Source organism: Penicillium brevicompactum (genome assembly GCF_028827555.1).
Source record: "Penicillium brevicompactum strain IBT 35665 chromosome Unknown utg000006l_segment0_segment0, whole genome shotgun sequence".
Classification (NCBI taxonomy): domain Eukaryota; kingdom Fungi; phylum Ascomycota; class Eurotiomycetes; order Eurotiales; family Aspergillaceae; genus Penicillium; species Penicillium brevicompactum.
Window position 1 is genome coordinate 4,497,077 of NW_026623209.1, and position 25,726 is coordinate 4,522,802.

A 25,726-nucleotide genomic window follows, 5' to 3' on the forward strand; every position below is an offset into this window, starting at 1 on the left:
GAACACAGTATAGGCCAAATCCATTCAGCGTCCGACCATCACTCTCGAGGCAGGAGCGAAGATATGGAATGAATGCACGTTTCGACGTGTTTTGGAGATCCGCATCAGTCTGTTGATTTCTAACCTATTTGGGACTAGTGGGTGGGCTACTATCAGCGAGTAAGAGTCCGGAATGCTCGAGGCGGTGAATTTCACATGGGCAAATCCCTCCCTAGCATCTTTTTTTTACATTGACGTGTATGAGGTCATTGTTAATTCTTCGTCACAATCCCAATCATGACTTCCGAGGAGGATCTTGCCTGGTTCCAGTCCACCTTCAGGCCTATTCCTAAGCCAGAGCTTCCCGACGACGCGGTCGAATACGCCATTTTCCACATTCCGTCTTCCCCCGCCCCCGCCGTTATCGATGAAGCCGCCGAGACTCGCGCGCGCTTGCTCGAGGTACAACGGACTGCAGCGGAGCTAACCAAGGATCTGCTCAAGGATTACATTTGGCAACGAGAAGCTTTCCGATTGGAAATCGCAAAGGAAGATGGTGAGTTATAACTCTGAGAAATATATTCGAGGATTGAAGCTCATTCTTTATTTAGGTATCACCTTGCTACAGGGTCGCACCAACTATGGCGATTCCATTGAAGACGAATGGGTCATTGTATACTTCCTCCGGGAGTTGACCAAGCGGCATAAAGACATTTGGGTGAAAGTCATGGACAGCGACGGCGAGTTCCTTCTCATCGAAGCCGCAGGAACACTCCCCGCATGGATAGAGCCAGACGTTGCCGATAACCGGGTATGTGGTGTTCTGCATCATCAGCTTCAGGGGTTTTATGCTTATCTTAATCTACAATCTACTAGGTTTGGATCAACCAGGGAGACCTCCGAATTATCAAGCCGAAACAAGAGACCAAAAGACAAGTCACCGAGAAGATCTCCCTCCCAGAAGCACGAAAGATCCTCCGTGACGAGCCTGGTCGTCTACTTCGCTCGACAATCATCCAAGAAGAGGCCTTCTTCCGTCTACGCAAATACCCTCAGCAGATAAGCGAAAACCTTCACTCTGCAGTCATCACAATTCCCCGCAAGGTCGCTTTCCTCCTGCACCAAAAGCCAGCTTACATTTCGCCCGCCGTGGAGGCATTCTACGTCCGCGATCCAATCGCACTACGGCCGCTAAAAGCGAAGGATGCCTCCGGTCTGACCTTCAAGCCCGATGACCTGGTCAACGTCAGCGTTCGCTTTACTCGCGTCGGATATGCGCAACTCAAAAGCCAGGAATTCCCTGTTCCGAGCACATGGGCGGGCAAATTGCCCGAGCCCGAAGACCAAAAGTCGTATGACCGCGCAGAAGCAGGAATGAAACTCGCTTGTGGTATGGAGATGCTGCTTGCTGATCCCCAGAACCAGGATAAGGCCGTGGTCAGGGAAATGAAGCTGCTTCTTGAAGATGTGGAGACGGGGGATGAAACCCTTCCCACTGATAAAGAGATCCAGGAAACCTGGGATAAGCGCGAAGATGATGAAAAATGGCTCGATATCAACTTCGAAGACTTGGAGACTGAACTGAAGGGTAAAACCTCGGGCAAACAAGCCGAAGCCGGCGATTTTGGAGACTCCGGTGCTCAGGAAAATCTCCAGCGCATCGTGGCCCGCTTTGAGGAGTTCTTGAACGACAACTCAGCGGGCTATGAGGGAGCTGATTTCATTGATGACTTTGAATCAGATTCTGATGTTGATGATGACGATGAGGAAGAAGAGGAAGACAGTGAAGGCGAGGATAAAGACGCCTCGTTTAACGAAGAAGAATTCGCCAGAATGATGGAGGAAATGATGGGCATGCCATCTTCATCAGACTCCATCCGCAAGCGAGTGCAGGAGCTGGACTCCGATGGAGAGGATGACACAGAACAGATCAAAGAACTCAGTCGTCGGATGGAAGCTGAATTGCAAGGCACCGGCGTCCTCGACCTCAAGCAACGTCAACACAACCTCACATCCGATGGATCAGGTGAATCCAAAGGCAAGACCGCTAGCAAGTCGAAGCCTGATGACGAGGACGATGAAGACGACAATATCAACATCAACCTCGCGAAGAATTTGCTGGAGAGTCTCCAAGGCCAGGGAGGTATTTCCGGCCCAGCGGGTAACATGTTATCCATGATGAATATGCGCATGCCCAAGGATGATCGAGCTTGAGTATGACCGGATTTGGGTATCCTTCTTCGGCACATTTGAGAAATGAGCCCCGTGGTATTTTAGGATCCCCATTCACGGACAGGCGCACAACTCTATCATGCAAGGCTTCCAACCCAGCAAGGAGGGATTTGCCGGTCAATGATTCAACAGGTCACACTTGACCTACCAGCTACGCCTTGCTGTTTATCACGGCCTGTGTGTTTAACGGGTCCATCACGGGCGATATATCCTAGGCATCACAGAGTCGCACATGTGACGAACACGTTATACACAACGTGGCCACGGGATCAAACAGACCGGCACACATGCTTCTCTTCGGGGACTGTAGAAAATTGTCTTGTATCTCGACGCAAACATCCGTCGCGCGACCTTCAAGTCCCAAAGTTGTTACAGACTATGGTTTCGGCCCCAGCGGTGCCGCGATGGAGCTCAGCAGTTTCGACCTTTTTTGAGACATAGACAGGAGGGTCTACCCGTAGCCCCTTGTATATATGGGCAATAAAATGTCTTTACCCTGGATATCAGGCAATATCTTCCTATTCAAACCGAACGTTACAATATCACCAACCCAGAAGTAGCAAATGCACCACAAATTCCAATCTACAGAAATGCAACGTGGTCCGAGGCATATGTACGATCTCAACCCCGAGTAAGCGCCGATCCTGGAACAGCTGAGCCCAGCGTCCACGAGTCTCGTCTTCGAAAAATGAGGCTACAAGGAACAGTTTCACAAAAGTACGTACCCCGATCGCCACCGATCAGCAACCTGGTACCTGAGACGATCAAGCAGCAACCGAACAAATCCACGTGGCTCTTGTTTCAGTCTCGGTTCTCGGCGATACCTAGGCGAAATGGGCTAAACGCCGCTAGTGATGACCTTAATCCAGCGCTAAGAGTAGTAACTATACTCCGTAGTCCCGTACGGAGTAATCTCATCCATCATCCCCGGAGATGTCGGGCACCAAGGACCTGCCCAAAGGAGGGAGGATTCGGAAATGTGTAATAAACTCAATTAGAACCCATTTCCGTCACGGAAGAATGGTGGATTCCGGAACGTGAAAGGTGGATAGTGACATTAGATCCAATTTATAGACCTTCAAGTGGGACGGCTAGAGGACTCGGCAATCTCACCGTTGGAAAAAGTGTCGTGTGCCTGTTGAGGCGAGGGATCCGCTCGGGTTCGTTTGCGGTGACTGGATGGGTTTGCCGGTCGCTTCACAATTGGTACCCGCCTTTTTTTCTTCTTTTTTTTCCTATTTTTTTTTCTCTTTTATTTATTTTGTACTTGACTCCGGTATATTGAATGTTTGGGCTTAAATCCCTCATATGAAACGGATTGGAAATCAACCTAGCCTAGACTAGGGGGAGGGGCAGATGCCGGCCCTAGAACCCTTAGAAACGGCTGGGGAACAAAGTGGAAATGTCGAACAAGGATGTTGAAGGATGTTCAAGGATGTGCGATTACTCCAACTCCTCCTCTACTCCGTAGGGTCCGTAATCTGCCGGGGCAATTGCTTTTTCGGAGAGAGTGTTTCACGTTGGAACTTGTCACTATCCCGGTTCTGGACAGGGTAGTCTATACTCCGGAGTGCCCATAGGGAAGTGCAGTACTCCGTACTTCGTACCTACAAGGTACTCTGCACCTGGTGGACAAAGGGATGGCAGCCACTTATTATTTACTGGAAACCAACTCCGGGGATAGTCAGGAGTAGCAAGAGATCGCCTCAATGACCACACGACTGACAAAGTTTACCATGCAGATCCCTGTCGATGAGAATACGGAAACGCTAACTATCCCGATTCGGATGTCCCACTTAAGTGTACTCCGTACTCCGTAGTAGTGGATGGATACGAGTGTCGAGATCCTTCACACTTGGAGTGACCATAACATGGAGTACGGAGTATGTGTGACAGGACAAATCGGAGGTCTAGGACTGTGATCTGACACATGCTGATTTCCGACAATAAATAGAAGAAACAGAATAAATAAAATAAATGAATTGATTAAAATATAAAGAAAAGAGAAAAAGCAAAGAAAAAGGTGACAATTTCGGATAGATCATAAGCCTAAGAGAGAGAGACCCCCCCTGTTTGCAGCCAACGGTCCAGACAAATTAATTGGCGGCCCGACCTTTCACATGCAGCATTCCTCGAGTACGAGGGAGACATTACGGAGTAGAGATAGTCAGTGTACGGAGTAGAGAGAAGTAGAGTAGAGTCGAATATAGTCATAGTAAACCCCAAATAGAATTGAAGGAGAAATCCGATATGCGAGACACTCATGTACGTAAGTACGTAAACCAAAGAAAAGAAGAAAAAAAAAGAAAGTGGAGCAGTGGAGAAGTTCGATGGAAGAAAAGAAGCCGGTCTTCGCCCGAGAGACTTTGTGGCGAGCCCCTTCGATTATTTATCACCTTCCCACTCTCCCCTTCACCTTTTTTCCCCGGAACCTGGTGGACCCGCATACCAAGATGCATTGCCATGCTTGAAAGATGGAGTTCATTGTATGTATCGACGAAGTACCTTCTGACTGATCCTCACTGACTCCGTCACTGCAGCTCTCGTTGACGCACTTCTGTGAAGTGCATGGTCCAACTTCGATCATCTGCTCACAGGTCCTGCCTTTTTCATGCCCGCAATGCCATGATGACTCTCCCCAGGGCACTCCTGTCTCACAGGAGTCCCGCTCCGACGACTCCCGATCTCCAAAGTCCGGCTCCAAGTCGCCTCGGATAGAGGATTCTCCCTACTTCCTGCAGCACCCAGCCACCCCCGAGGAGAAATCCAGCCGCAGCGGCGCAAATGGAGACACCTGCGCCAGTTGCAGCCTGTCTCTGCCCGAAGATGTGAGCCGGCAACTGCCACCAGGCGCCCCTGGCAGCCGCGACGCCAAAGGAAACAGCACCAGTCCCGTTCTGCGCTCGCGCGAGGTCGTCTACTCATGCGGCAACAGCCATTCCGACATGGACGATGAAACAGACTCTCACGCTCACGCCTCTCCTCCCGAATCTCTACACTCCGCCTCCGTCGCCTCAGACGCCTCATGTCACACCCACATTCACACCTACCTCTCTCAGCGGGGGCCGCCGAATCCGGCCAACTACGCTCTCCTCCGCCGATCTTCCATCCGCACCCTCAGCTGCGAACTCCTTCCTCGCGGCCTCTCCTCCGGCCCCATCTGTTTCGGCGATGGCGTGGCCGGCTACACAATCGCATACATTTTCCGACTCCCGGACCCGATGGCCCGTGGCAAGCGTCGCAGTTACGCATTGGTGGCTCTAGCCGGACGTGATGCCGGAAGAGCTTTCCGCGCCTGCCCCATCATCTGGCGGGCCTTCGGTCGTATCGCTGCCAGCATCGTGAATGCCGCCGAGCGTTTCCAGGAAGACGAAAAGACCCGTGATGAACAGAACAACCCGGGCAGACAGCCCGGCCGCCAATACCCACCCGTTTCCTCCTTCCTCACTGGCCGTGGTATGGACCCGGCTGGTCGCCGCGCGGCAGGCCAAATCCGTGCTCGCAATCTCGCTGAAATTGTCGGCAACGAATACATCTTTACCGAACTGCATGCTCATTTCGTCGCACTTCTACAGCAACTGGGCACCATGTTTGGCGGCATTCCTCTGAATGAGGAGCGTTTCGTCTGTAGCACCGTCGGTGATGAAGAAAACACCAACGACGCTCAGCCGGTCTTGGTCTCTAAGACGGGACCCCCGAAAGACGGTCAGAAGTTCGACGACGAAGAAATCGATTTGTCAAGCCTCGAAATCTCCGCTGGGCCGAAGGCTATTCCCATTGCGCCTCGCCAACCGGTCATGGCATGAACTCTTTTCCTCCCATTTGCATTCGCCTCTTATTGAGATACCCGCCTGCTTGCTTTTTTGATTCCAGGCATTTCGCTTCTACCTTGTTCTTTTTCTCTTCCTACTTCTTCTCCTTCTCGCGTTTGCTTTTTTTTTTGGGTGTTTTACACGATTCGCAAGATGATACGGCAAAGTTTAACGATGCTGATCCTGCATTTAGCCTCGGGGTTTCTTCGTTTCGTTTCGTTTTTGATTTTTTTCGTTTGGTTGCGATATGGGTATGGGCATAGACATGGCGCCTTGAAGACACGGACCGGAGTTCTTTTTCTATCTCACAGCCTTACTTTTCTTTTGGCGATGTGCCTTTCTTCCTCTTGGAGGTTTCATTTGATCATCCTCAAGTTCAGCGAGCCTCGCTTTTGGCCGACGTTTACTGTCAAGATGCCATGATCACGGGATCATCAAGAGACATGTACTTTATGTATTATTTGCTCACGAATCTATTCAGCCCGAGGGCTTCTTTCTATTGAACAACTGGGTGTTGTAAGAAGTAGTTATGATATTCTCCATGCAACTAATATCACTCCGGGATGAGCTGTCAGTGATGTGAGCTATAAACTTCAACATGGTCACACAATTTGAAATTCAATCAATTCGGACAGCGTAAAGAATAAATCACCTTGCCCAGATTTAGTGAACGCTCTTGAGCCTTCAAGATATTGACCGGAACAACTTTGATCCCGAATTAGTCCGGGGCGGGCACAGTGCCACAATCCAAAAAATCAAAAAGAGAGATACAAAGCAAGTACAAAGTCAATACATCACCTCCCACCTCCCTCCAGCAACATCAAAATGGTCGCCTTCGATAAGTGTGAGACCCGGCCGGCCCATATTGAGACCATTCTCAATGGCCTTGACCGATACAACCCCGAGACCACCACCACCTTCCAGGACTATGTCTCCCAGCAGTGCGAGGACCGGTCATTCGACTGCTACGCCAACTTGGCCCTCCTGAAGCTGTAAGTTGGCGCCCTCTCTCCTCGAAAAGATTGCGCAGCGACTATGTCTGGAAAAATATCTTCATGATGATCCCCTCAATACTCGATATCTTGATATTGTTGAGAACCTCATGAAGATCCCAAACGAGAGATCATGCCATTGCATGAGAAACCTGGCATAGAAAAACCTCTCGTGCAATACAAACGACCCTCACAATCCTTCGAACCACAGCTAACCCACCTCTCAACCCCCAGCTTCCAGTTCAACCCCCACCTCCTCCAAGCCGACACCGTCACCAACATCCTCGCCAAGGCTCTGACCGTGTTCCCCTCCCCCGCCTTCTCGCTCTGCCTCGCCCTGCTCCCACCAAGCACCCAGCCCTTCCCCACGACCACCGAAGCGCAAGCCGCATCCCAGCAGTCCGACTTCGTCGAGTCCGTGCAGAAGCTCACCCGCCTCTCTACCCTCCTCGAATCCGCCCAGTACGCCCAGTTCTGGTCCACCCTGAACTCCGATGACCTCTACGCCGACTTGACCGCTGACGTCGCCGGCTTCGAGGAGCTTGTGCGCATCCGCATCGCCGTCGAGGTCGGCAAGACCTTCCGCTCCATCACTGCCGAGAACCTCGAGTCCTGGCTCGATGTTCGCAGCCGTGACGCTCTTGACAAGTTCGTTGTTGACGTCTGTGGCTGGAAGGTCGATGGCGCTGTTATCCGCGTCCCTACCAACAAGGAGAACGAGGCCCGCTCCGAGGTTAAGAGCGAGCACGTTGGTATCGAGCAGTTCGGCCGTGTTATCCGTCGTGGCTTTGAGCTTCCTGCATAAATTTGAGAAAGAGCTGTTTTGGTGACGAAATGTTCTTTCTCATTTTACATGTTCTCTTTTTTATTCTTTTTGAAAACTTCTCCTTTTATTTGACCACAAAAATTTGTGTGAGGGAAAGATTCGATTTCCGTTCATGACATGAGTCCATGATTCCACCCTCGATCAAGTGATGAACTTTCGACTTAGGTGATAGATTTCGCATGAAGGAGGGGCTCGGATGTGAGTCGGGACCTGGCGCATCTGGCGTTTATCTTTTTCCTTTTTTTTTTTTCTTTTTTTTCTCTTGTCTGTATTGAATTCCTTATTTTACTTCTGTGCTGATTGCACTGGATGACGGGAGACAGAGAGATGTGATGTTTATACCTTGACATAACAGAACACTTAACCCGGGCTACTACTATGTAGTGCTGGATTTGCTGCCAATATCAAAAATCATACAGAGCTATTTTCAACTTAGGGCAATGTTCTTGAAAGAGCCATGTTTCTTTCTTGCTTTCTCATTGTGTATATATGCACCCCTGTGTGTCGAGGAATACTGAGATCGACTTGACCTTGAAATATAGTATCATCTAACAGTTTATATATCTGGCTGAATCACTGGAACAGCCTTCAGAACATATTCTTTATTCAGCTCGAGGTCTGCTCATACACAAGGCTTACTTCATGATCTGTTAAGACTGAATGATAGCAATTACCAATTGCAAGTTACGTAGCAGTTGACGATGTGGTCTCACTACTTGTTGAGTCTATCCCCGTGGGATCTCGCACCGGGATAGCTGGTTGATTGATGTCGTCTATGAATATACGAATACTTCAAGTTCCTTTTCATATCTCTTAATCGACCATCCACAAGGCCAATGTAAACAGATGCACGCATATGCGACAATACTTTGCACCTTCCCTCCCAACTCTCTATAAGATCCAACTCTTTCAGTCTTGTCATTGCGAACGACAATGAACACCTTGGAACCTGCATTACGCGGAGAAAGGCACTTTCTTCACGCATGATTCTCAGATGTAACAACAGGGATCTTGCGACTTCGAGGCGCATAATGAATCACGCCTTTGATATGATCTTCAAGAAAAGGCGTGGAATCCTGCCCATTGCCATCATGTAAGTCCGCAATTCTTCTGGCGAGCGATGAGTCTTGGGGCTTGTGCCGAAATATTGTCCAGGTATGGCTTTTTCTGGATAGCCGAAGCAGGTAGACAGGTATGACTATCACTTGAGTATGGGCGTTGTCATAGTTGTACTCGTCGTTGTTGAAATCGAGCGCAAAGTAGGTGTGTCGTGTCCATACTTCCACTGCCAAAAGCTGCAAGTTCGCCTTTTCTTTCCAGGAGTCGACGAGGCTTGAGATTAGTTCGCGAGTTGAGGCTAGATAGTCTTCGGGATTCAGCTTTTCGGTAGGGAGGTCGCCTAGGATTCGGATTGAGTGATGCGTTTCGAGGGCGTCGGATACAGTTTGGTTCACTTTGTCCATGGAGCGTGTAGGGGGCCTTGGGCTTCTAGATAGCTCGTGGGATAAGAGTAAACAGTTGTTAAGAGTCTTGCAAACCAGGTGCTTCTAGGTCTCAAGAGCATATGTTACCAAGGGCGTCATGCAAGGACCAAAGCACCTGGGCAAGCGGTGAAGCTTAGCCATGTTGTCTCTTGCCCGGCGCAATCCAGGATGCTATTAATGGCTGAACTAGGCATCACGTTGCAAAGTTGCAGTATAAACGTCCCTGTGGGGCTTTTTTATAAATATGTACGTCTGCAGATCTATCATCTACTACAAGTGTATGCAAAATGACCCGAGTCATATCCTATTTCATCTCCTCCCACTGCACACCAGCCCATTCCTCGCGCCAACCGGTGACGCCCAACTCCTGCGGTGCGCAATCCTTTGAACAAACACCCATAATGATAGTACCCCACTCCATGCCCGCATCATCCTTTCCAAGGCCAACGCCAGCGCGCCCCTCTTCAAGCATACTAATAGCATGCGGCACAAGCTGGAACTCAAAGACACGGTGGCTGCCGCAGTACTCGCACGAAGGAATGCTACCTGCGCCAATAGTGCTAACCTTAGTGCCAGGATCGGTGTTGACATGAAGTCGAGACCCGATAGCATCAACGGTTGAGTATAGGAGCGGTGCGCCGCGGAATTCATATCGCAGCACTTGCTCCGGGTTATGCGAGAGACGAGTCGAGAACTTCATGAATGCCTTGTCGAGCTCGGACTCGAAAGTATCCTTGAGCTCGGCGCCACCGGCGCCTTCTTCTTCCATAGGCTCCATCTGGACATTGTCAGGGACCGTGGGTGTTGAGGGTCGTGAGATGGTCTCGTATTCAGCGTCTAGGTAGAAGTTCTTGTACGGTGTCGGGAATTCAGACTGAGCGGGCCATGGCGCCGGCGTCGATGATTCGGGCGTTTGCTTAGAAGCGGCCACGGGAGGCGGCGAGGAAACACGCACTTTGTCTGCGAAGGACTCGGCAAGGTTGTTTGCTGAGGGCTCGGGCTTCGCGACTGGTGCCTGGGTTGACGGGGCTGGTGTCGCGAAGGGGTTGCTTCCAGCTGGTGTCGGACCTGAGGAGAAAGGATTGGTGTTTGCGGAGATATTGCTGGTCAGGTTGGTTGCGCCGAACAGGCTTGCGCCGAGGTCCTGCTTGGGTGGTTCGGGGGCGCTGGGCTGCGGGGCTTCTTCCTTGGGTTCGGCTTTGGGTGCGCCGACAGTGACCTTGCGCGATGCGCGGAATGCTCGAATGCTGCCTGGTTTGCGGTTGCAGGGTTTTCGGGGGCATCCAAATACGTATAGGCGCCGTTCGTCGGTCGGGAAATGATCGGGTAGGTCGCCGTGCAGCTCGAGGAGAAGGAGCATTGGAGAGTTGCAGACTTTGCAATTGGCAAAGTCGCCAGGCGCAGGAGAGGCATCATCGAGCCATTTCTATGGGAGAAATGCGATGGTCAGTGGTGTGGTTTACTTTTTAGTGGCGGGACTTTCGGTGGAACATACCGGCCAGCCTCCAAGATGACTGATTGTGTCTTCGATAAGTTCTTCGGCGGCATATCCTAGAAGGACACCAGTATCGTCGAAGTCCTCATCCCCACTGGAGTCACTGTCGTAGTCCATTGCGGTAGAATTGCTAAGGCTGAAGTGGATTGATTGGGTATCGAATCTGCAAAGACCCCTCGTTCAAAAAAATGGCGATAAGCGATATGGAGATGCGCTAGTCCGAAAACGGACTAGTATATCGTCCGTCCCTCTAGATTTCTCTTGTCACGACAAATTTCAATACTCCTTGTACACTTGCGCTATAGCCTTTTTACCCACGCACATTATAGCAGCCATGGCGGACGTTATCCCCCACAACAGCTTCGACACCATCCTTGTGTAAGAACACCCAATCTCAACCACAGCAACAGAAAGAAACTTACAAAACTGCCCCTCGTCGGCGGACTTTAGCCTGGACTTTGGTAGCCAGTACACCCACCTGATCACCCGTCGCCTCCGAGAGATCAATGTCTACTCTGAGATGCTCCCGTGTACCCAGAAGCTCGCCGAGCTGACCTGGAAGCCCAAGGGTATCATCCTCTCTGGAGGTCCCTACTCCGTCTACGAGGAAGGCTCCCCCCACGTTGACCCCGCCTTCTTCGAGTTGGGTGTCCCTGTTCTGGGAATCTGCTACGGTCTCCAGGAGATTGCCCACCGTCTCCACGCCGATAACGTCGTCGCCGGTACCTCCCGTGAATATGGTCACGCCGACCTGAAGGCCACTCGCTTCGGAGGCCATGTGGATAAGCTGTTCGACGGTCTCGAGGATGCCATGACCGTGTGGATGTCCCACGGTGATAAGCTCTGCAACCTGCCCGAGGGTTTCCACACCATTGGTGAAACTCAGAACTCTGAGTTCGCTGCCATTGCTCACAAGTCCGAGCCCGTTTACGGCATTCAATTCCACCCCGAGGTCACCCGTGAGTCATCGATTTCATGGAGATAGATGTAGGTTGGATTTTGTGCTAACAAGTATTCAGACACTCCTCAAGGTGGTCAGCTTCTTAAGAACTTCGCTGTTGGCATTTGTGGTGCCGACCAAAAGTGGTCTATGTCCGAGTTCATTGGCCGCGAGATCAAGCGCATTCGCGACCTTGTTGGCCCTACCGGTCAGGTTCTTGGTGCGGTTAGCGGAGGTGTGGACTCTACAGTTGCTGGTAAGTTCAACCCAACGAGACCTGGAGACCTTGCCGAGGGCAGTTTGGATATCCAAATTGTCCTTGAGTTGGGTGTAAAGGGAACACTGTTGCGATCAACAAAGAGCAATGACTAACCTGATGTGATCTGAATAGCCAAGCTTCTGACCGAGGCTATTGGAGACCGTTTCCATGCGTAAGCTCTTCTCTTTGTTCACATTCCTGGGAATTGACGGCTAATTATTACAGTGTGCTGGTCGACAACGGCTGCATGAGACTGAACGAGTGTGAGCTTGTCAAGGATGTTTTGGAGAAGCAGCTCGGTATCAACCTTACCGTTGTGGACGCCAGTGAAGAGTTCTTGGCTGGTCTGAAGGGAGAGAACGACCCCGAGAAGAAGCGTAAATTCATCGGTGGCAAGTTCATTGTGAGTTTCACTCGTTCCACTAATCATCTCATCACTAGCTTCGGTCGCTAATTATTATAGGATGTGTTCGAAGCCGAGGCCCGCAAGATTGAGGCCTCCTCAAATGGAAAGGTCGAGTGGTTCTTGCAGGGAACTCTCTACCCTGGTAAGATCATTCCGCAATTCAGCTGGATGCACGCTAATAGCCTATTTTTTAGATGTCATCGAGAGTATCTCTTTCAAGGGTCCTTCCCAGACCATCAAGACTCACCACAACGTCGGAGGAATTGCCGAGCGTCTCATGGCTGGTCACGGCCTGAAGCTCATTGAGCCATTGCGCGAACTCTTCAAGGACGAGGTCCGCGAGCTCGGCCGTCAGCTCAACATCTCTGAAGAGCTTGTTGGCCGCCACCCCTTCCCTGGTATGTCTTATTCCACCATTCCACCTCAGTCATCCAGGACCCAAAGCTAATCCCACTAGGCCCTGGTCTCGCTATTCGTGTCCTGGGTGAGGTCACCAAGGAGAAGGTCGACATGGCCCGTAAGGCCGATCACATCTTCATCGGCATGATCCGCGAAGCCGGTCTGTACAACGAGATCGGCCAGGCCTACGCCGCGCTGGACCCCTCCCGCGCCGTTGGTGTCATGGGCGACAAGCGCGTGTACGCCAACATCATTCTGCTGCGTGCTATCTCCACCAAGGACTTCATGACCGCTACCCCCTACCCCTTCCCTTACGAGTTCTTGACCAAGGTCTCTACCCGCATTGTCAACGAGGTCGAGGGTGTTTGCCGTGTGGCATACGACTTCACCAGCAAGCCCCCTGGTACCATTGAGATGGAGTAGAATGTTTATATCTATGGTGGACCTGTTTTTTTGAGGGTTTTACAATAGAAAAGTTTGTTATGTGAATACAGTTTTAGCTAGAATGATTGGATGCAGGTTACGAATCCATGTGCATAGAAAGGAATAAAGTTCATTTTCTCCGTTTTTAGCCCTAACTTGCGGCTCGATGAGACCCGCTTTTGTATACTTAGTCTTGACCTCCAGCACCTTTGGTCACATATGCATGACAACTTTGGAATAATACAAAGATGCTTCAAAGTGAAATAAAAACAAAGAAGTCTCTGGAATCCCATTTCATATGAATATTTATGGTACAGTGTAGGGGTTTCAGGTTGATTGTTGATTGGGTGGATGTGAGATGTATACTTCCAAAGTTGTTCCAACCGCCAACGGAGATCCCTAGTTATATGTTGCACCGAGTCAAGAATGTAAGAGACACCAGTAAATGCAAGACAAAATTGATAAACAATTATCATCTACTATCAGCCTGTAACAAGTAGATACGATTTGCCAATTTCAATGATCTCATACTGACCCGGCGGTTGTGGTTGGGAGCGAGCAGCCAGCGAAGGGCAGGTACGCGTGAATAACCTCACCACCAACACTCTACAAACCTCCCAAACCTCATCTTTGTAGCTGGAAATGAAAATAACTTCACAATTTAACAAGTCCTCAAAATCCAGTAGACTCATATTCCCGATTCGAGCATTTTAACGACACCAACTTGCCAAAACACCTCATGGCGGCGTCGAACCCGCGTCTTCAAGCGACTATAAATGGCCAAATAGTCCCAGTTATAAGTACGCGAGGGTCAGTGGCCGAGTGGTAGAACGTGTATCGTCCCATTCCAGCATTAAAGCAAGCTCCGCGCGGTTTCCTTCGGGGAATTGGGATGAGTTTAAATCGCACCTGTCTCTCGGGAGAGGGTAGGAAACGCCGTGCGGCCCTACCAACGCCGGCAGCGACTCTTCGAAAATCCGCCTGGGAACGGATTTGTAGCCTTCGGGGGCGACCCCTGGGGGTGAGTTCACCACTATTTTTTTTGGAAAACTTCTGTAGAGTTGAGGTGAAAAGATAGATTAATTAAGACTTGGAATTCATTTGAAAGACAAAGTAGAGTGATATCAAAGCTCAGTCTTTGCCTTGGGCACAGCACCGCGGTCAGTCTCCGCGTCATTCTTCTGCCATGATTGGAACATCAGGGTGGCCACATTTCGACCCATAAGCGCGCTGGTCTCCATGGTCGATATAAAGCTCTCTATGCCGCCGGTATACCACACACTAGGGGCGAGCAAGGCCTCTTCAAATGTCACGCGCGGGTAAAGAACGGGGTATGGATTCCACAGCTTCTCATGGTACCAGCTCACATCGCTCTTCGAGAGGTCCCCGATGGTTCCATTCTCAACGGCAGCGGTTTCCAGGCCAAGGATAGCGGTGATGAATTCTGCCGTCGGTTGCTCTGGCGAGAAGATCTTGTAGACATAATGCGGGGTGCTCTCGGGCTCCGCTGCAAGATGGTCCACTGTGCGAAGAGTACTGATGCTCCAGAATCCACTTGGACCAACACCAGCGGGGTTTGATCCGAGATCAAGTCCATCGGGAAGAGTTGTCAGGATTGTCTCAGGCACTTGGCTGTTCGAGTCCTGACCAAAGTATCGTGGTGAGATACGGTGGGGAGATGAAAACAAGGTAACGTGAAGATTCACGTATGGGATCTCATCCGGGGTGCGCTCCACAGGCGGTTGAACAGAGATACCGGAATACTGCAAAGGCCCAGCAATGACGACTTCATCATGGGTTTCGTGGGTCTGAGTGGTAGCAGTGTTTGACTTTGACGAGATTGACACGGAACCGTCGCCATTGCGCACAATGTCAGTGACTGTTGTGTTCAATATGATATCGGCAGCCGAAGCTGTCAAAGCGCCATCGAAGATGCGCCAATTGCCACCCTTGATCGAAACGGCTCCATCAGTGGCCATACAGACAATCGACTCCAAACCATGAATCAATGGCAAATTTTGGCCATAGTTGACTCGCGTACTCGCTTGAATGATCTCCCTCGCAAAGAGAGAGTCGATGCCATTCGCATGAAGGAACTGATCGCCGGTCGATGCTGTGGTATTCAGTAGGTTGACCGCAGCTGTGGCATTAGAAAGTGACTTGAAAGGAAACAATGGCTCCTCGTATAGTTGCAGAAACCTTCCAACTGTACTCTTGACCAGTTTCTGGGTTCGCAATGGCGCCATACCATACCGCCAGAAAAGCCGGCCGATGTTCCACCAGCTATAGCTATTCTTCAACGAGAACACAAATTGAGAGCCATCCCAGATTCCAATACTATCATCGGACTCTCTGGGCCGCGCATGGTCAGCGCTGTGGACATTCAGGCCTAGGTCACGGGATGCGTTGACCAAGTTATAGTTGACTTGGACGAAGATCGATGCCCCCAACTCGATAGGGTAAGCCGGGTCATCGAACACATTCACTGTCGTTGAGCGACCCCCAACATAGGAGTCACGCTCGTAGACCGTGATCTCGACAGGTGTATCCGTCTCATCTGCAAGCTTGCGCAGTTGATATGCGGTAAATGAGCCTGCGGCTCCAGCTCCTATACGAAGGTTAAGGTTGGCACACAAGTTGACCTAAATTGTTCATATACCTACCGACTATGGCAACTCTTTTGGGACTTCGGTTTACATCGCTAAGAAGGGGTTGTTGCTCTGCTGCGCTGGAAAATGAAACCAATAGAATAGTGAGAATGGAATATAGCAAGAGAGATATCGACCGATGTGTCGACGCCATGATGGCACTCATTCGTCGCTTGAGTTTGAAGCTTGATGAGAATATGCAAGAATCTCAACGAATCTGGTTTCGAAGAGATGTGAAGCTATAGTCTTACCAGGTGAAGTCAAGGGTGGAGATGTGATGCAACAACACCGGCAGAATGTGGGGCGGAGAACGCCTGTTCGTTCTCGATTTACCCCGTTCAACATTGAGACGAATCTATGATGTGAGAGTGAAAATGTGATGGATGTGTGTTTGTACAGTGTGTTTGTTGGCTTGTATCTATAGACTCAATAGTCTGCTTCACTTTCACTCCCAGGGTACGCCTTCTTCCGCAGTTTCCACAGCGACTTTTCGCGTCGGGCCGCAGCTTCGCGTTGGTGACGACTGTTATCTTCCACGACAGTCATCCAGGGCACATTGCTCGCCCGTCGCACTCTCTCTCGCAGCAGCGCAAGCGTTCTGTTATGTTCGGATAGATTGGACGCATTTTGTCCATTGGAATCTCCAGCCTTCTTCTGTCCAGAGGTGGACTCTTGATAACGTCGCTCGGCGGCACGAGCAGCATGATATTCCTCACTGATCGCCCAGTTCGGGTTATCCAACTGACCGCGGACCAAGACAAGTCGATGGCCTTTCTCAATGGAAGTTTGTATATAGGATGGAGGGATGGAGGTGGAGAGTTCGAGCTTGTGCGAACCAGTATCAATCGAGCGGACCAAAGCCAAGCCCAGGCAATGGGACGCTTTGGGATCCAGTGGCGTGCAGCTGCCGGACCCAACAAAGAGGTATGGCAAGTCTTCGCGAGTTCGAACAATGTTGTCAGCTATGGAATCATCGAAGATCCTCGCTGCTGCGTTCTCTGAGTCCATGTCAATATCCAAACCAGACTCAATTTCGTCGTGCTCATCATTTGGCGCATGTGGTGGTGCCATCGTTCCCATCAGAGCTCTCGGTGACTCTATAGCCACAAGTCCCACAATGGCCCCCTCAAGTGTCTCATGCAACAATTCAGGGTTAATTTGGGAGCCCATCACCATGATTCCTGAAATGCCTTGGCGCGGACCGGTGTAATCAACAGTCAAAGGTCGCGTGCGTGAGAGCGGTTCTTCTGACCAGAGCGAGGTGCCAAGGTCGGTTGGGTGCGACATGTGAAAGTATGATTGGATTTGCATGGCACGTAGTTGCGCGCTAGATCGACTCACAAAGTCGGTGGGCTGTGATGGTAGGATAGTCATCGGCACACGAGCTTGGCGAGCTGCGAGGCCTAAGGGATCAATAACTTCCGACGGACCTTTCTCACTCATATAGACAACGTCAGAAAGACCCAGGCTTTTGACCAGCCACATCGCAACCTCTAAACCTTGACCAAAGATCCAGCCAGGGTAGTTGATGATGAGAGGGCATTGGGGGTATTTCTCCAACAACAAGCGATATTGATCCATAAGATCCATGACGGCCAGCGCATAGTGGTCAGGATCTTCCTTTGGCGACGTTGCGCCGATATGGTGCGCCCGTAATATTTCGCCGCCCTGGGAGTTGTCCAGCGATGGGTGTGTAAACGGTGGACCAAAGAACGGCTTGCGCAGGCGCGCGAGATAGATTTGACCCATGGGAGTGAACTCAGGCTGACCTGGATCTAAATCTAGGAAAGCGACTCCTTCTGTATTCGCATATCCACCTTCGGTTTCTGGCGTAGGGCTGAGGACGTGGTTCAGCAAGTACCGACTGAATGTAGATTTTCCAGACGCCTTCGGGCCGCAGACCAGCACGCGGAGCTGACCTTGACGCTGTGAGAGAAATTTCATTGATGCGCTCCATTTCTTGTCGAGATGAAGGGGACGGAGATGCCTGTTTAATGAATCATCTGCCGATGTGTACAACTGTGGAACTCATTAGCATCGACGGTTGATTGAAGTCATGGCGGGGAAAAAAAATCGTACCACTGAGAAAGACCGCTTGGAGTCTTTTGTAGTCCCTTTCAGTGTGGATTTATCTGCAGCAGTGTTGTCGCCCGTCCAGATCCTTTGATACAGAGGCGAAAGATCACAGAGCCGGGCAATACCGCTGCTGCAAGACTTGATCTCAACCTCTGCATCCCCATCTATACCAGATACACATTTGATAACCGGTAATGAGTGGGTTGACGGGGCATAAACCCGATGCAATTGGGACGAGGCATGCAGTTTTGCGCCCATCAGACTGACAACGCCTCTTTTGACCCAAAGATCATATTGACCTAATAATGCCAGGTTCTTCATAAAGTCAGTAAAATACATGAGCATCTTGGTGGGTGATACGTACTGCTCTTTCCTTGATGCGAATGCAAAGGGTATTTTCGTCACTATAGACAATGTTGCTTTTATTCAAACGAGCTTTCGATAGAGGGAAATTCTGCAATTCCACAGGTGTCTCTGCAGGTGATTCGTAGCCATCGGCATCGCCCACGACGGACGCAACATCGTTCTCGTCCATCTCATCATTGTTCTCAACTGCGTCTGTTGCGACCTGCTCATCTTCGGAGCCGTCCTGAATAGCTTGTTCCCCTTCTGGTTGAGTTTCCAGGGGCTGAGTAGCCCGCGTTGCGCGCTTCGGCCGATCTCCTGCAGGCAATTGCTTGTCTTGCTTCTTTGCTGCCCTTGTTGGCGGATTCTGGCGATCGTCATTTGTCTCAGTAGCCTCGGCCACATCAAGAGATCGTCGCGGCTTTTTGGATGGCGGTTCGCTTTCGACTACCGGCTGAGGAGCGACCTTAGGAGCATCTTCAACCACTGTTTGCTGCTGCCGGGCTCTGCGCGCCGCCAAAGCGGCAACAGCACTCACGGGACCTGAGGAAGCGACCATGTAAGCATCAGATGAATTCCCGGTTCATGAGGAGGAGCTTACCAGCCGATTGTGGTTTATCGACTTTGCGCTTCACCATGATCACCAATTAGTGAAGCTCATTGACTTGAAACAATGTTTGGAGAAAAACCACCACTTCGATAATGCGCAACCCGATAAGCCAAAAAAGTTGACTAGTGGTCCGTGCTCCCGCGGAGCAGAAAAAAAAGATCGGCCGTTGGACTTCAACATTGTCACTCAGCCTCGAACCGGTTCCTCCTTCGAAATTGGGCTTTCTGGGAGCTCATAAATTTTCCATACAAACTATCACGTTTCATTCAGCGTGTGAAACTCAACTGCGACAGCGCCGCGCATCCTGGTGAAAGCAGCGCTCGATTTACCCGACACTTCAGACAGCCGCCATGGCGTCCGATAGCGACAGCAGCTCAAGCAGGTCTACCACACCAGAGCCCAAGACCAAGCACGAAAAGACTGCGAAGAAGGTTATCCAGACACAGGAATCCAGTGAAGATGATACCTCTGACTCGGGCTCCTCGGGTTCGGACTCCGACAGCGACTCGGAAAACGAAATGAAGCCAGACGGCTCGGAACAGAAGTAAGAGACCAAAAGCCCATGCAATCATGGAACACCAACTAATGCGCTTCTAGAATTGCCATCTCCGGCCCTCAGCCATACAAGCCACCAGTGGGGTTCAAGGCTGCGAAGAAGCAGGCCCCACCGTCATCCAAAGCATCCTCCCTTCTGTCAAACCTCGACGGCAAACAAATCTTCCACATCACAGCACCTGCATCCCTTCCATTGTCCAAGGTCAAGGAGGTGTCCATGGCTAAGCTGATGCAAGGAGAACCTCTCATCTCTCACGATGGCGTGAACTACGGTATCCCAGCCGAGGCATTTACCGAGGCTGAGCCAGCGAACAAGTCGCTGCTTATCTTTGATGAGAAGACACAAACATATCGCAGCGCAGCCAGCAAAGTCCCCAGCTATCACGTTCAGGAATTGATTGGTCTCCCGAGTGTATCCAAAAACACCGATGCTGCTGTGGCTAAGCTGCGTGAATACGTCAAGCCAGCCAGACCCCAGCCCAAGAACTTGAAGATGCGCTTCCGACCTGTCGGTACCTCCCACGCGCCCCCAGAGAGTCTCAGCTCTAGCTCGGAATCGGAAGCCGAGGCTCCCTCTTTCAAGGTTCCCAAGGGAGAGGAGCGCAAGAGAAAGCTCTCACACACAGATACCGAGGGTGACGCGCCCCAAGTGGCAGCACTTCCCCGCAAGAAGTCAAAGAAGCACTCACAAGAAGAAAAGGCGGATGATGATGAGAAGAGCCAGAAAAAGTCCAAGAAGTCCTCCAAAGACAAGGAAGAGAAGAAGCGGAAGAAGTCTACAAAGGCTTGATTTGTTCTTAAAAATAGCGATTTGCTTTAACGATGTCATCAAATATGTACAATTCACACCAGATTTTCCTCAGTCTTGTTAGAATAGATCTTAAACGCACCATTTCCAAGGTTCTGATCAACATGCCCAGGTGTGCCCCATCTAACCCTGAGGCGTCTTCCATACTCAGTACCGATCTTGAATCTACATAGCCACCAATGTTTCTTGTCGCAACCGAAAACCTTGAAAGCACAATAGCTGTCATAATCAGACAGCCGAGTATGCCTTTGACTGCTAGCAATGAAGAAGAGAACCAAAACATTCTAGCATTCATGAAAGAGGAACGGAGTATAAGAACGGATGATCTACATGGGCTTGGCACTGACATAATCTTGATGGGGTCATCAGGTCACCTGATTGGCAATATCATCACATGCGGAGAAGAACCTTGGAAGATCCATGCGTCTCTCTTTGGCATATTCATTCTTGATTTCTTGATTCTGCTTGATCTCTGGTTCCTGATCCCTACCCAAGTCTGAGCTGCACATTCTCTTGACATGGCGCTTGGTTGATATTGGAATTCTAAAAGCGATCTTTGGTTTGATAGCTCCATATCTAGCGGGTTCAAAGCGCTTATCGGCCTAGACTCTAGGCACTCCCTACCCCGTGCGTTGTTCACCTTTACCAGCCAACTAATCATCTGACCGGTTAATATGACAAAGTCACTTGCAAACTGTTTGTCCAGCCTGATGTTTGCTAGTCCTATTTGACTGGCGCAGCCATACCTGATCGTCATAGTCCTATCAGCGCCGAGCTGTCACCTGGCTCGAGCTTCTGACTGCCCAACCGGTACTGGCGATTCACCGCACCTTGAGAACTTTCACCGTTCTTTCTAGCCTATATTTTCACGTTAAGCACCTTGTCCTGGGATATTGGAGATATTATGGGACCGTTAAGAGACGACGCCAAACGCCGGGCGGACCGGCAGTTGAGCGCAAGTATGAGGCCTCCTTCGAACAGACCCACACCGGACAACCGTCGCTCTTCACATCGAGTGCCAGATAGATTTATGGATGGAGACGATGCTCAAATCGATTTCACAGCTCCACCGCAGGTTATTGGCTCACGGGACGGCAACGTGCATTACATGCAACAGTCCCTCTTTTCTGTGATAGCTGCCGTGGGATCTAAATCAGACTTCCATGCTCGTTTCGAAGAATCAAGCGACAGCGATGGCGAATCAGAGAGCGACCCGCGCATACCTCAAAAAGGCGAGAAATCGTCTTCTCCGACCCCGACACCCCAGCCAGACTCACGGTTGCCGAAGGGAAGACTGGAAGCAAAGCTTTTTGATAGGGAGGAAAGAGGACGCCGTCATCAAAGGGCGAGATCAGATAACAAGCTTTCACACACGATATCCCGGCTGGATTCGGACGCTGGGATGAAAGAGTCATCAAGCCCAAGCGGTTCGACTCTGACATTACCTTTGAGAAGAACGAGGAGTGCAACACCGCGAGCAGCTCCTGTATTAAGTCGTATGGTGGAAGCGCAGACAAATTTTGATGCTACCACCACAACGCATCGTTCGCCATCAAACCAACCCGATACCTCGCCAGACCAACCTCAGTCGTCAGCATCGGCTCTCTCAACACGGCTCATGGAAATGTTCGGATTCCCCAAACCCGAAAAAGTTCTGGTTGAATATGCTTGTTCACTCCTTCAGAGCATGCTTCTCCAAGGGTATCTTTATGTGACTGAAGGCCATATCTGCTTTTATGCATACCTTCCAAAGAAATCAAATGTGGTGATCAAGTCAGGGTGGCTGTCAAAATCTGGCCGCAAGAACCCCAGATATGATCGCTATTGGTTCGCCCTGAAGGGCGATGTGTTTTCGTACTACGCTGATCCTTCAAATCTATATTTCCCGAGTGGGCATGTAGATCTTCGATATGGAATATCTGCGTCGCTCTCCGAGCGCAAAGACGGCGAAGTCAAAGAGTTCCAAGTCACTACCGACCAGCGAACCTACTACTTCAGAGCTGAAAGTGCCACCAGTGCAAAGGAATGGGTGAAGGCCCTCCAAAAGGTCATTTTCCGGACTCATAATGAAGGCGAAAGCGTCAAGGTATCTTTCCCTATAGCCAACATCATTGACTTGGAAGAGAGTCCGATGGCCGATTTTGCCGAGACATTCAAAATTCGAGTTCTCGATAGCGGAGAGTCATATGCGATCGACGAGGTACGTTTGATAACACCCACCATCATTCCTGAAGCTAACTTTTTCCCAGTACTTCTTCTCCTTCTTTGAATCTGGGCAGCATGCGTTCAACTATATCAAGGAACTGATATCTGCAACATCCTTGACTAATTCAACTGAAGCATTGCGAAGCCAGTCACATATTCAAGATCCGCTTGAATTAAGTCGCCCTGGCCACAAGAGACTGTCAGTCAGCAGTGTCCGTGCCTCTGATTCAAGGCATCATGCCTCGTCGCCAAAGCGAAGCTCTAGTGTAGGAAATGAGAACCAAGACTCGGCTGATTCATTTGCCGAGCCAGGAACTGGGTCTTCCCCGGTTGTGCAGTCGATGACAGAGACCACCGAATCGGCGAGCCAGATATTGAATAGAAGTGATGTCTTCCAATCACCTACCATGCGTACTCTCCAAAGGCGCCCGTCAGACGCGCGAGAGGCTGGTCGGCGATCTTCTGATGACACAACTCCTTCCGCTTCAACGCGTCTAGATCTGGACCCCTCGCGGCGAGGAAAATCGGCAAATGCGGGCTATAATCTCGCCCAGGCTGAACAAACACAAGGCTCGGCGCCTAGTTCATCCGGTCACTTGAATGAGCTTGCCAGAGCGGGTACCTACCTTCCCCAACGCGCCGTTGGTCTCGCTGGATACTTGAAAAGTCGCTCACGGCAGATGAGTACTTTGCTGGCAACCGAGTCAATGGGCTATATAGAAAAGGTCTCTGGAATGTGGTCTGGAAGTCAGAAGCATTATGGAGAGCGGGAAGGACCGTTGCTTGAGGACCAGAATATTGATCCAGAGGGTAACGAAGGCGATTTCAATTACGGAGATCGCTTCCGTGCTCACTTTGCTCTTCCGTCAACCGAGCGCCTGCAGGCAACATATTACGCCTATCTGCACCGCGTGCTTCCACTCTATGGTAAAATATACATCAGCCAGAGGAAGCTTTGCTTCCGCAGCTTGATCCCTGGGACTCGAACAAAGATGATATTGCCTTTCAAAGACATTGAAAATGTCGAGAAAGAAAAGGGTTTCCGATTTGGATACCATGGACTTGTCGTCATCATTCGCGGACACGAAGAACTCTTCTTTGAGTTCAGAGCGACGGACTCGCGCGACGATTGTGCCGTGACACTACATCAGAATCTGGAGTCCGTGAAATACCTGGTGGAATCTGGTTTGCTAGCAGAGGAAGAGCGAGACGAAGTCGAGGCTGCTAAGGCTGAACATCGCATGCTTGAGGAAGCAAGATTGGACGATCCAGAGGAGCATGAGGCACGCCCGACCCTCACTGAAGACTCATCGGAGGTTCATCCTTTCTTCGATGATCCCCGTGCTTCGATTATCAACTTCAAGCCCACTGGGCCGCTCAGGATCACTTGTCTGACTATCGGCTCGCGGGGTGATGTACAGCCTTATATTGCTCTATGCAAGGGATTGCTTGCGGAGGGCCACATACCCAGGATCGCAACCCATGCTGAGTTTGAGCCTTGGATACGGAAACACGGCATTGATTTTGCTCCGGTTGATGGCGACCCTGCCGAACTGATGCGAATATGTGTCGAAAATGGCATGTTCACCTATTCCTTCCTCAGAGAGGCTTCATCGAAGTTCAGAGGATGGATTGATGATTTATTATCGTCGGCCTGGAAGAGTTGCCAAGGAAGCGATCTTCTCATCGAGTCTCCGAGTGCCATGGCTGGAATCCACATTGCAGAGGCCTTGCGAATCCCTTACTTCCGCGGCTTCACTATGCCATGGACGAGGACACGGGCTTATCCACATGCTTTTGCAGTGCCAGAGAATCGAATGGGTGGCGCGTACAATTTCATCACGTACGTCATGTTCGACACTGTTTTCTGGGGCGCAATTGCTGGTCAGGTCAATCGCTGGCGAAACAAGGAATTGGGCCTCAAGGCCACTACTCTAGACAAAATGCAGCCTAACAAGGTCCCATTCTTGTATAACTACTCACCTTCCGTCGTACCTCCGCCACTCGACTATCCAGACTGGATTCGCATCACCGGCTACTGGTTCTTGAACGAGGGCTCGGATTGGACTCCATCAGCCGAGCTATCAGACTTCATTGCACGGGCCCGAGCAGACGACAAGAAGATCGTGTATATTGGATTCGGATCTATTGTTGTCTCGGATCCTGCTGCGTTGACGCGGACTGTTGTTGAATCAGTCCTGAAAACTGACGTCCGCTGTATTCTTTCAAAGGGCTGGTCTGATAGGCTCGGTGATCCGACCAGCACGAAAACTGAGATTCCCCTTCCGCCGGAGATCCATCAGATCCAATCTGCGCCGCACGACTGGCTGTTCTCGCAGATTGACGCCGCGGCTCACCACGGCGGAGCAGGAACCACCGGTGCCAGTCTCCGAGCTGGTGTCCCCACCATTATCAAGCCATTCTTTGGCGACCAATTCTTCTTCGGTGGCCGCGTGGAGGATCTTGGCGTCGGCATATGCATGAAGAAACTGAACGTCAGTGTTTTCTCGAGGGCTCTATGGGAAGCCACGCATAGCGAGCGCATGATTGTGAAAGCCCGCAACCTGGGCATTCAGATACGTAATGTGAGTTCTTCAATCATCCATCAAGCCAAGTGAAAGGTGTCTCTAACTGTTTCATTCAGGAGGACGGCGTGGCAACTGCAATCCAAGCATTGTATCGCGATCTCGAATACGCCAAGACATTGGTTCGACAAAGATCGATTGCCTCATCTACACCATTTTCTCCGACGCCTTCAGCGAGGACCTCTCCTGATGAAGGCGATGATGACCTTGATGACATTGAAGAATGGACCTTCATCGGTGACGAGGGTGGCATTGACATCTCAAAGCGGATGCGAGATCTTGCCGCCTCAGACGCTGAGCAGAAGAGCTCCAAATACTCTAATGATTTGTTCTAAGTTGATGATAGATTAGCATCTTATTCCCTCAGCGGGATTTCGGTATTGTGTTTTTGTCTTTTTTTTTGGTTTATCTTCAACCTTGTTCATGAGACATGACTTGCATTTGCTTCGATTTTACATGCACAGGGCGCTTCTTTAGGACTACCAGCTTCTGGTTCATGGTCTATTGCGTTATTAATATCCATTGCTTTTCAATACATTGTCATGCATGCTCCTAAGGTCGTTATGGCCACTTTTGAGTGAAGTAAGAAGCGCTTATAAGCAGTGATATCTTCTCGATGCACTAATTGATCTAGCGAGATCAACTAC

General features: G+C 50.5%; 10 protein-coding genes across 10 annotated transcripts; 6 read left to right on the forward strand and 4 right to left on the reverse strand.

Moving 5' to 3' along the window:
* Positions 1–276: 276 nt before the first annotated feature.
* Positions 277–2,193, forward strand: N7506_009915 (putative regulatory factor Sgt1; the record flags this gene model as incomplete). Its single annotated transcript, XM_056959208.1, has 3 exons — positions 277–535; positions 591–790; positions 856–2,193. The coding sequence occupies 3 exons, from the start codon at positions 277–279 to the stop codon at positions 2,191–2,193; spliced, it is 1,797 nt and encodes a 598-aa protein (XP_056808598.1).
* A 2,492-nt stretch (positions 2,194–4,685) lies between these two features.
* N7506_009916 (folliculin domain-containing protein) lies at positions 4,686–6,017 on the forward strand (the record flags this gene model as incomplete). Its single annotated transcript, XM_056959209.1, has 2 exons — positions 4,686–4,697; positions 4,752–6,017. The coding sequence occupies 2 exons, from the start codon at positions 4,686–4,688 to the stop codon at positions 6,015–6,017; spliced, it is 1,278 nt and encodes a 425-aa protein (XP_056808599.1).
* An 831-nt stretch (positions 6,018–6,848) lies between these two features.
* Positions 6,849–7,820, forward strand: N7506_009917 (CSN8/PSMD8/EIF3K family protein; the record flags this gene model as incomplete). Its single annotated transcript, XM_056959210.1, has 2 exons — positions 6,849–7,015; positions 7,250–7,820. The coding sequence occupies 2 exons, from the start codon at positions 6,849–6,851 to the stop codon at positions 7,818–7,820; spliced, it is 738 nt and encodes a 245-aa protein (XP_056808600.1).
* A 998-nt stretch (positions 7,821–8,818) lies between these two features.
* Positions 8,819–9,304, reverse strand: N7506_009918 (uncharacterized protein; the record flags this gene model as incomplete). Its single annotated transcript, XM_056959211.1, has 1 exon — positions 8,819–9,304. One exon carries the CDS (start codon positions 9,302–9,304, stop codon positions 8,819–8,821), a length of 486 nt encoding a protein of 161 aa, XP_056808601.1.
* A 325-nt stretch (positions 9,305–9,629) lies between these two features.
* N7506_009919 (small subunit rRNA maturation protein TSR4) lies at positions 9,630–10,937 on the reverse strand (the record flags this gene model as incomplete). The annotated part of the gene is made up of 2 exons (XM_056959212.1): positions 9,630–10,751; positions 10,821–10,937. The coding sequence occupies 2 exons, from the start codon at positions 10,935–10,937 to the stop codon at positions 9,630–9,632; spliced, it is 1,239 nt and encodes a 412-aa protein (XP_056808602.1).
* Positions 10,938–11,154: 217 nt separating this feature from the next.
* Positions 11,155–13,247, forward strand: gua1 (GMP synthase (glutamine-hydrolyzing); the record flags this gene model as incomplete). The annotated part of the gene is made up of 8 exons (XM_056959213.1): positions 11,155–11,198; positions 11,271–11,779; positions 11,840–12,088; positions 12,152–12,191; positions 12,245–12,422; positions 12,483–12,567; positions 12,620–12,823; positions 12,883–13,247. 8 exons carry the CDS (start codon positions 11,155–11,157, stop codon positions 13,245–13,247), a joined length of 1,674 nt encoding a protein of 557 aa, XP_056808603.1.
* Positions 13,248–14,371: 1,124 nt separating this feature from the next.
* On the reverse strand, positions 14,372–16,061 carry N7506_009921 (putative prenylcysteine lyase; the record flags this gene model as incomplete). Its single annotated transcript, XM_056959214.1, has 2 exons — positions 14,372–15,855; positions 15,911–16,061. The coding sequence occupies 2 exons, from the start codon at positions 16,059–16,061 to the stop codon at positions 14,372–14,374; spliced, it is 1,635 nt and encodes a 544-aa protein (XP_056808604.1).
* A 260-nt stretch (positions 16,062–16,321) lies between these two features.
* grc3 (uncharacterized protein) lies at positions 16,322–18,954 on the reverse strand (the record flags this gene model as incomplete). The annotated part of the gene is made up of 4 exons (XM_056959215.1): positions 16,322–17,914; positions 17,975–18,286; positions 18,336–18,859; positions 18,918–18,954. 4 exons carry the CDS (start codon positions 18,952–18,954, stop codon positions 16,322–16,324), a joined length of 2,466 nt encoding a protein of 821 aa, XP_056808605.1.
* A 322-nt stretch (positions 18,955–19,276) lies between these two features.
* On the forward strand, positions 19,277–20,271 carry N7506_009923 (DNA-directed RNA polymerase I subunit RPA34; the record flags this gene model as incomplete). Its single annotated transcript, XM_056959216.1, has 2 exons — positions 19,277–19,470; positions 19,524–20,271. 2 exons carry the CDS (start codon positions 19,277–19,279, stop codon positions 20,269–20,271), a joined length of 942 nt encoding a protein of 313 aa, XP_056808606.1.
* Positions 20,272–21,193: 922 nt separating this feature from the next.
* Positions 21,194–25,414, forward strand: atg26 (uncharacterized protein; the record flags this gene model as incomplete). Its single annotated transcript, XM_056959217.1, has 3 exons — positions 21,194–22,489; positions 22,539–25,079; positions 25,139–25,414. 3 exons carry the CDS (start codon positions 21,194–21,196, stop codon positions 25,412–25,414), a joined length of 4,113 nt encoding a protein of 1,370 aa, XP_056808607.1.
* Between the last annotated feature and the right edge of the window lie 312 nt (positions 25,415–25,726).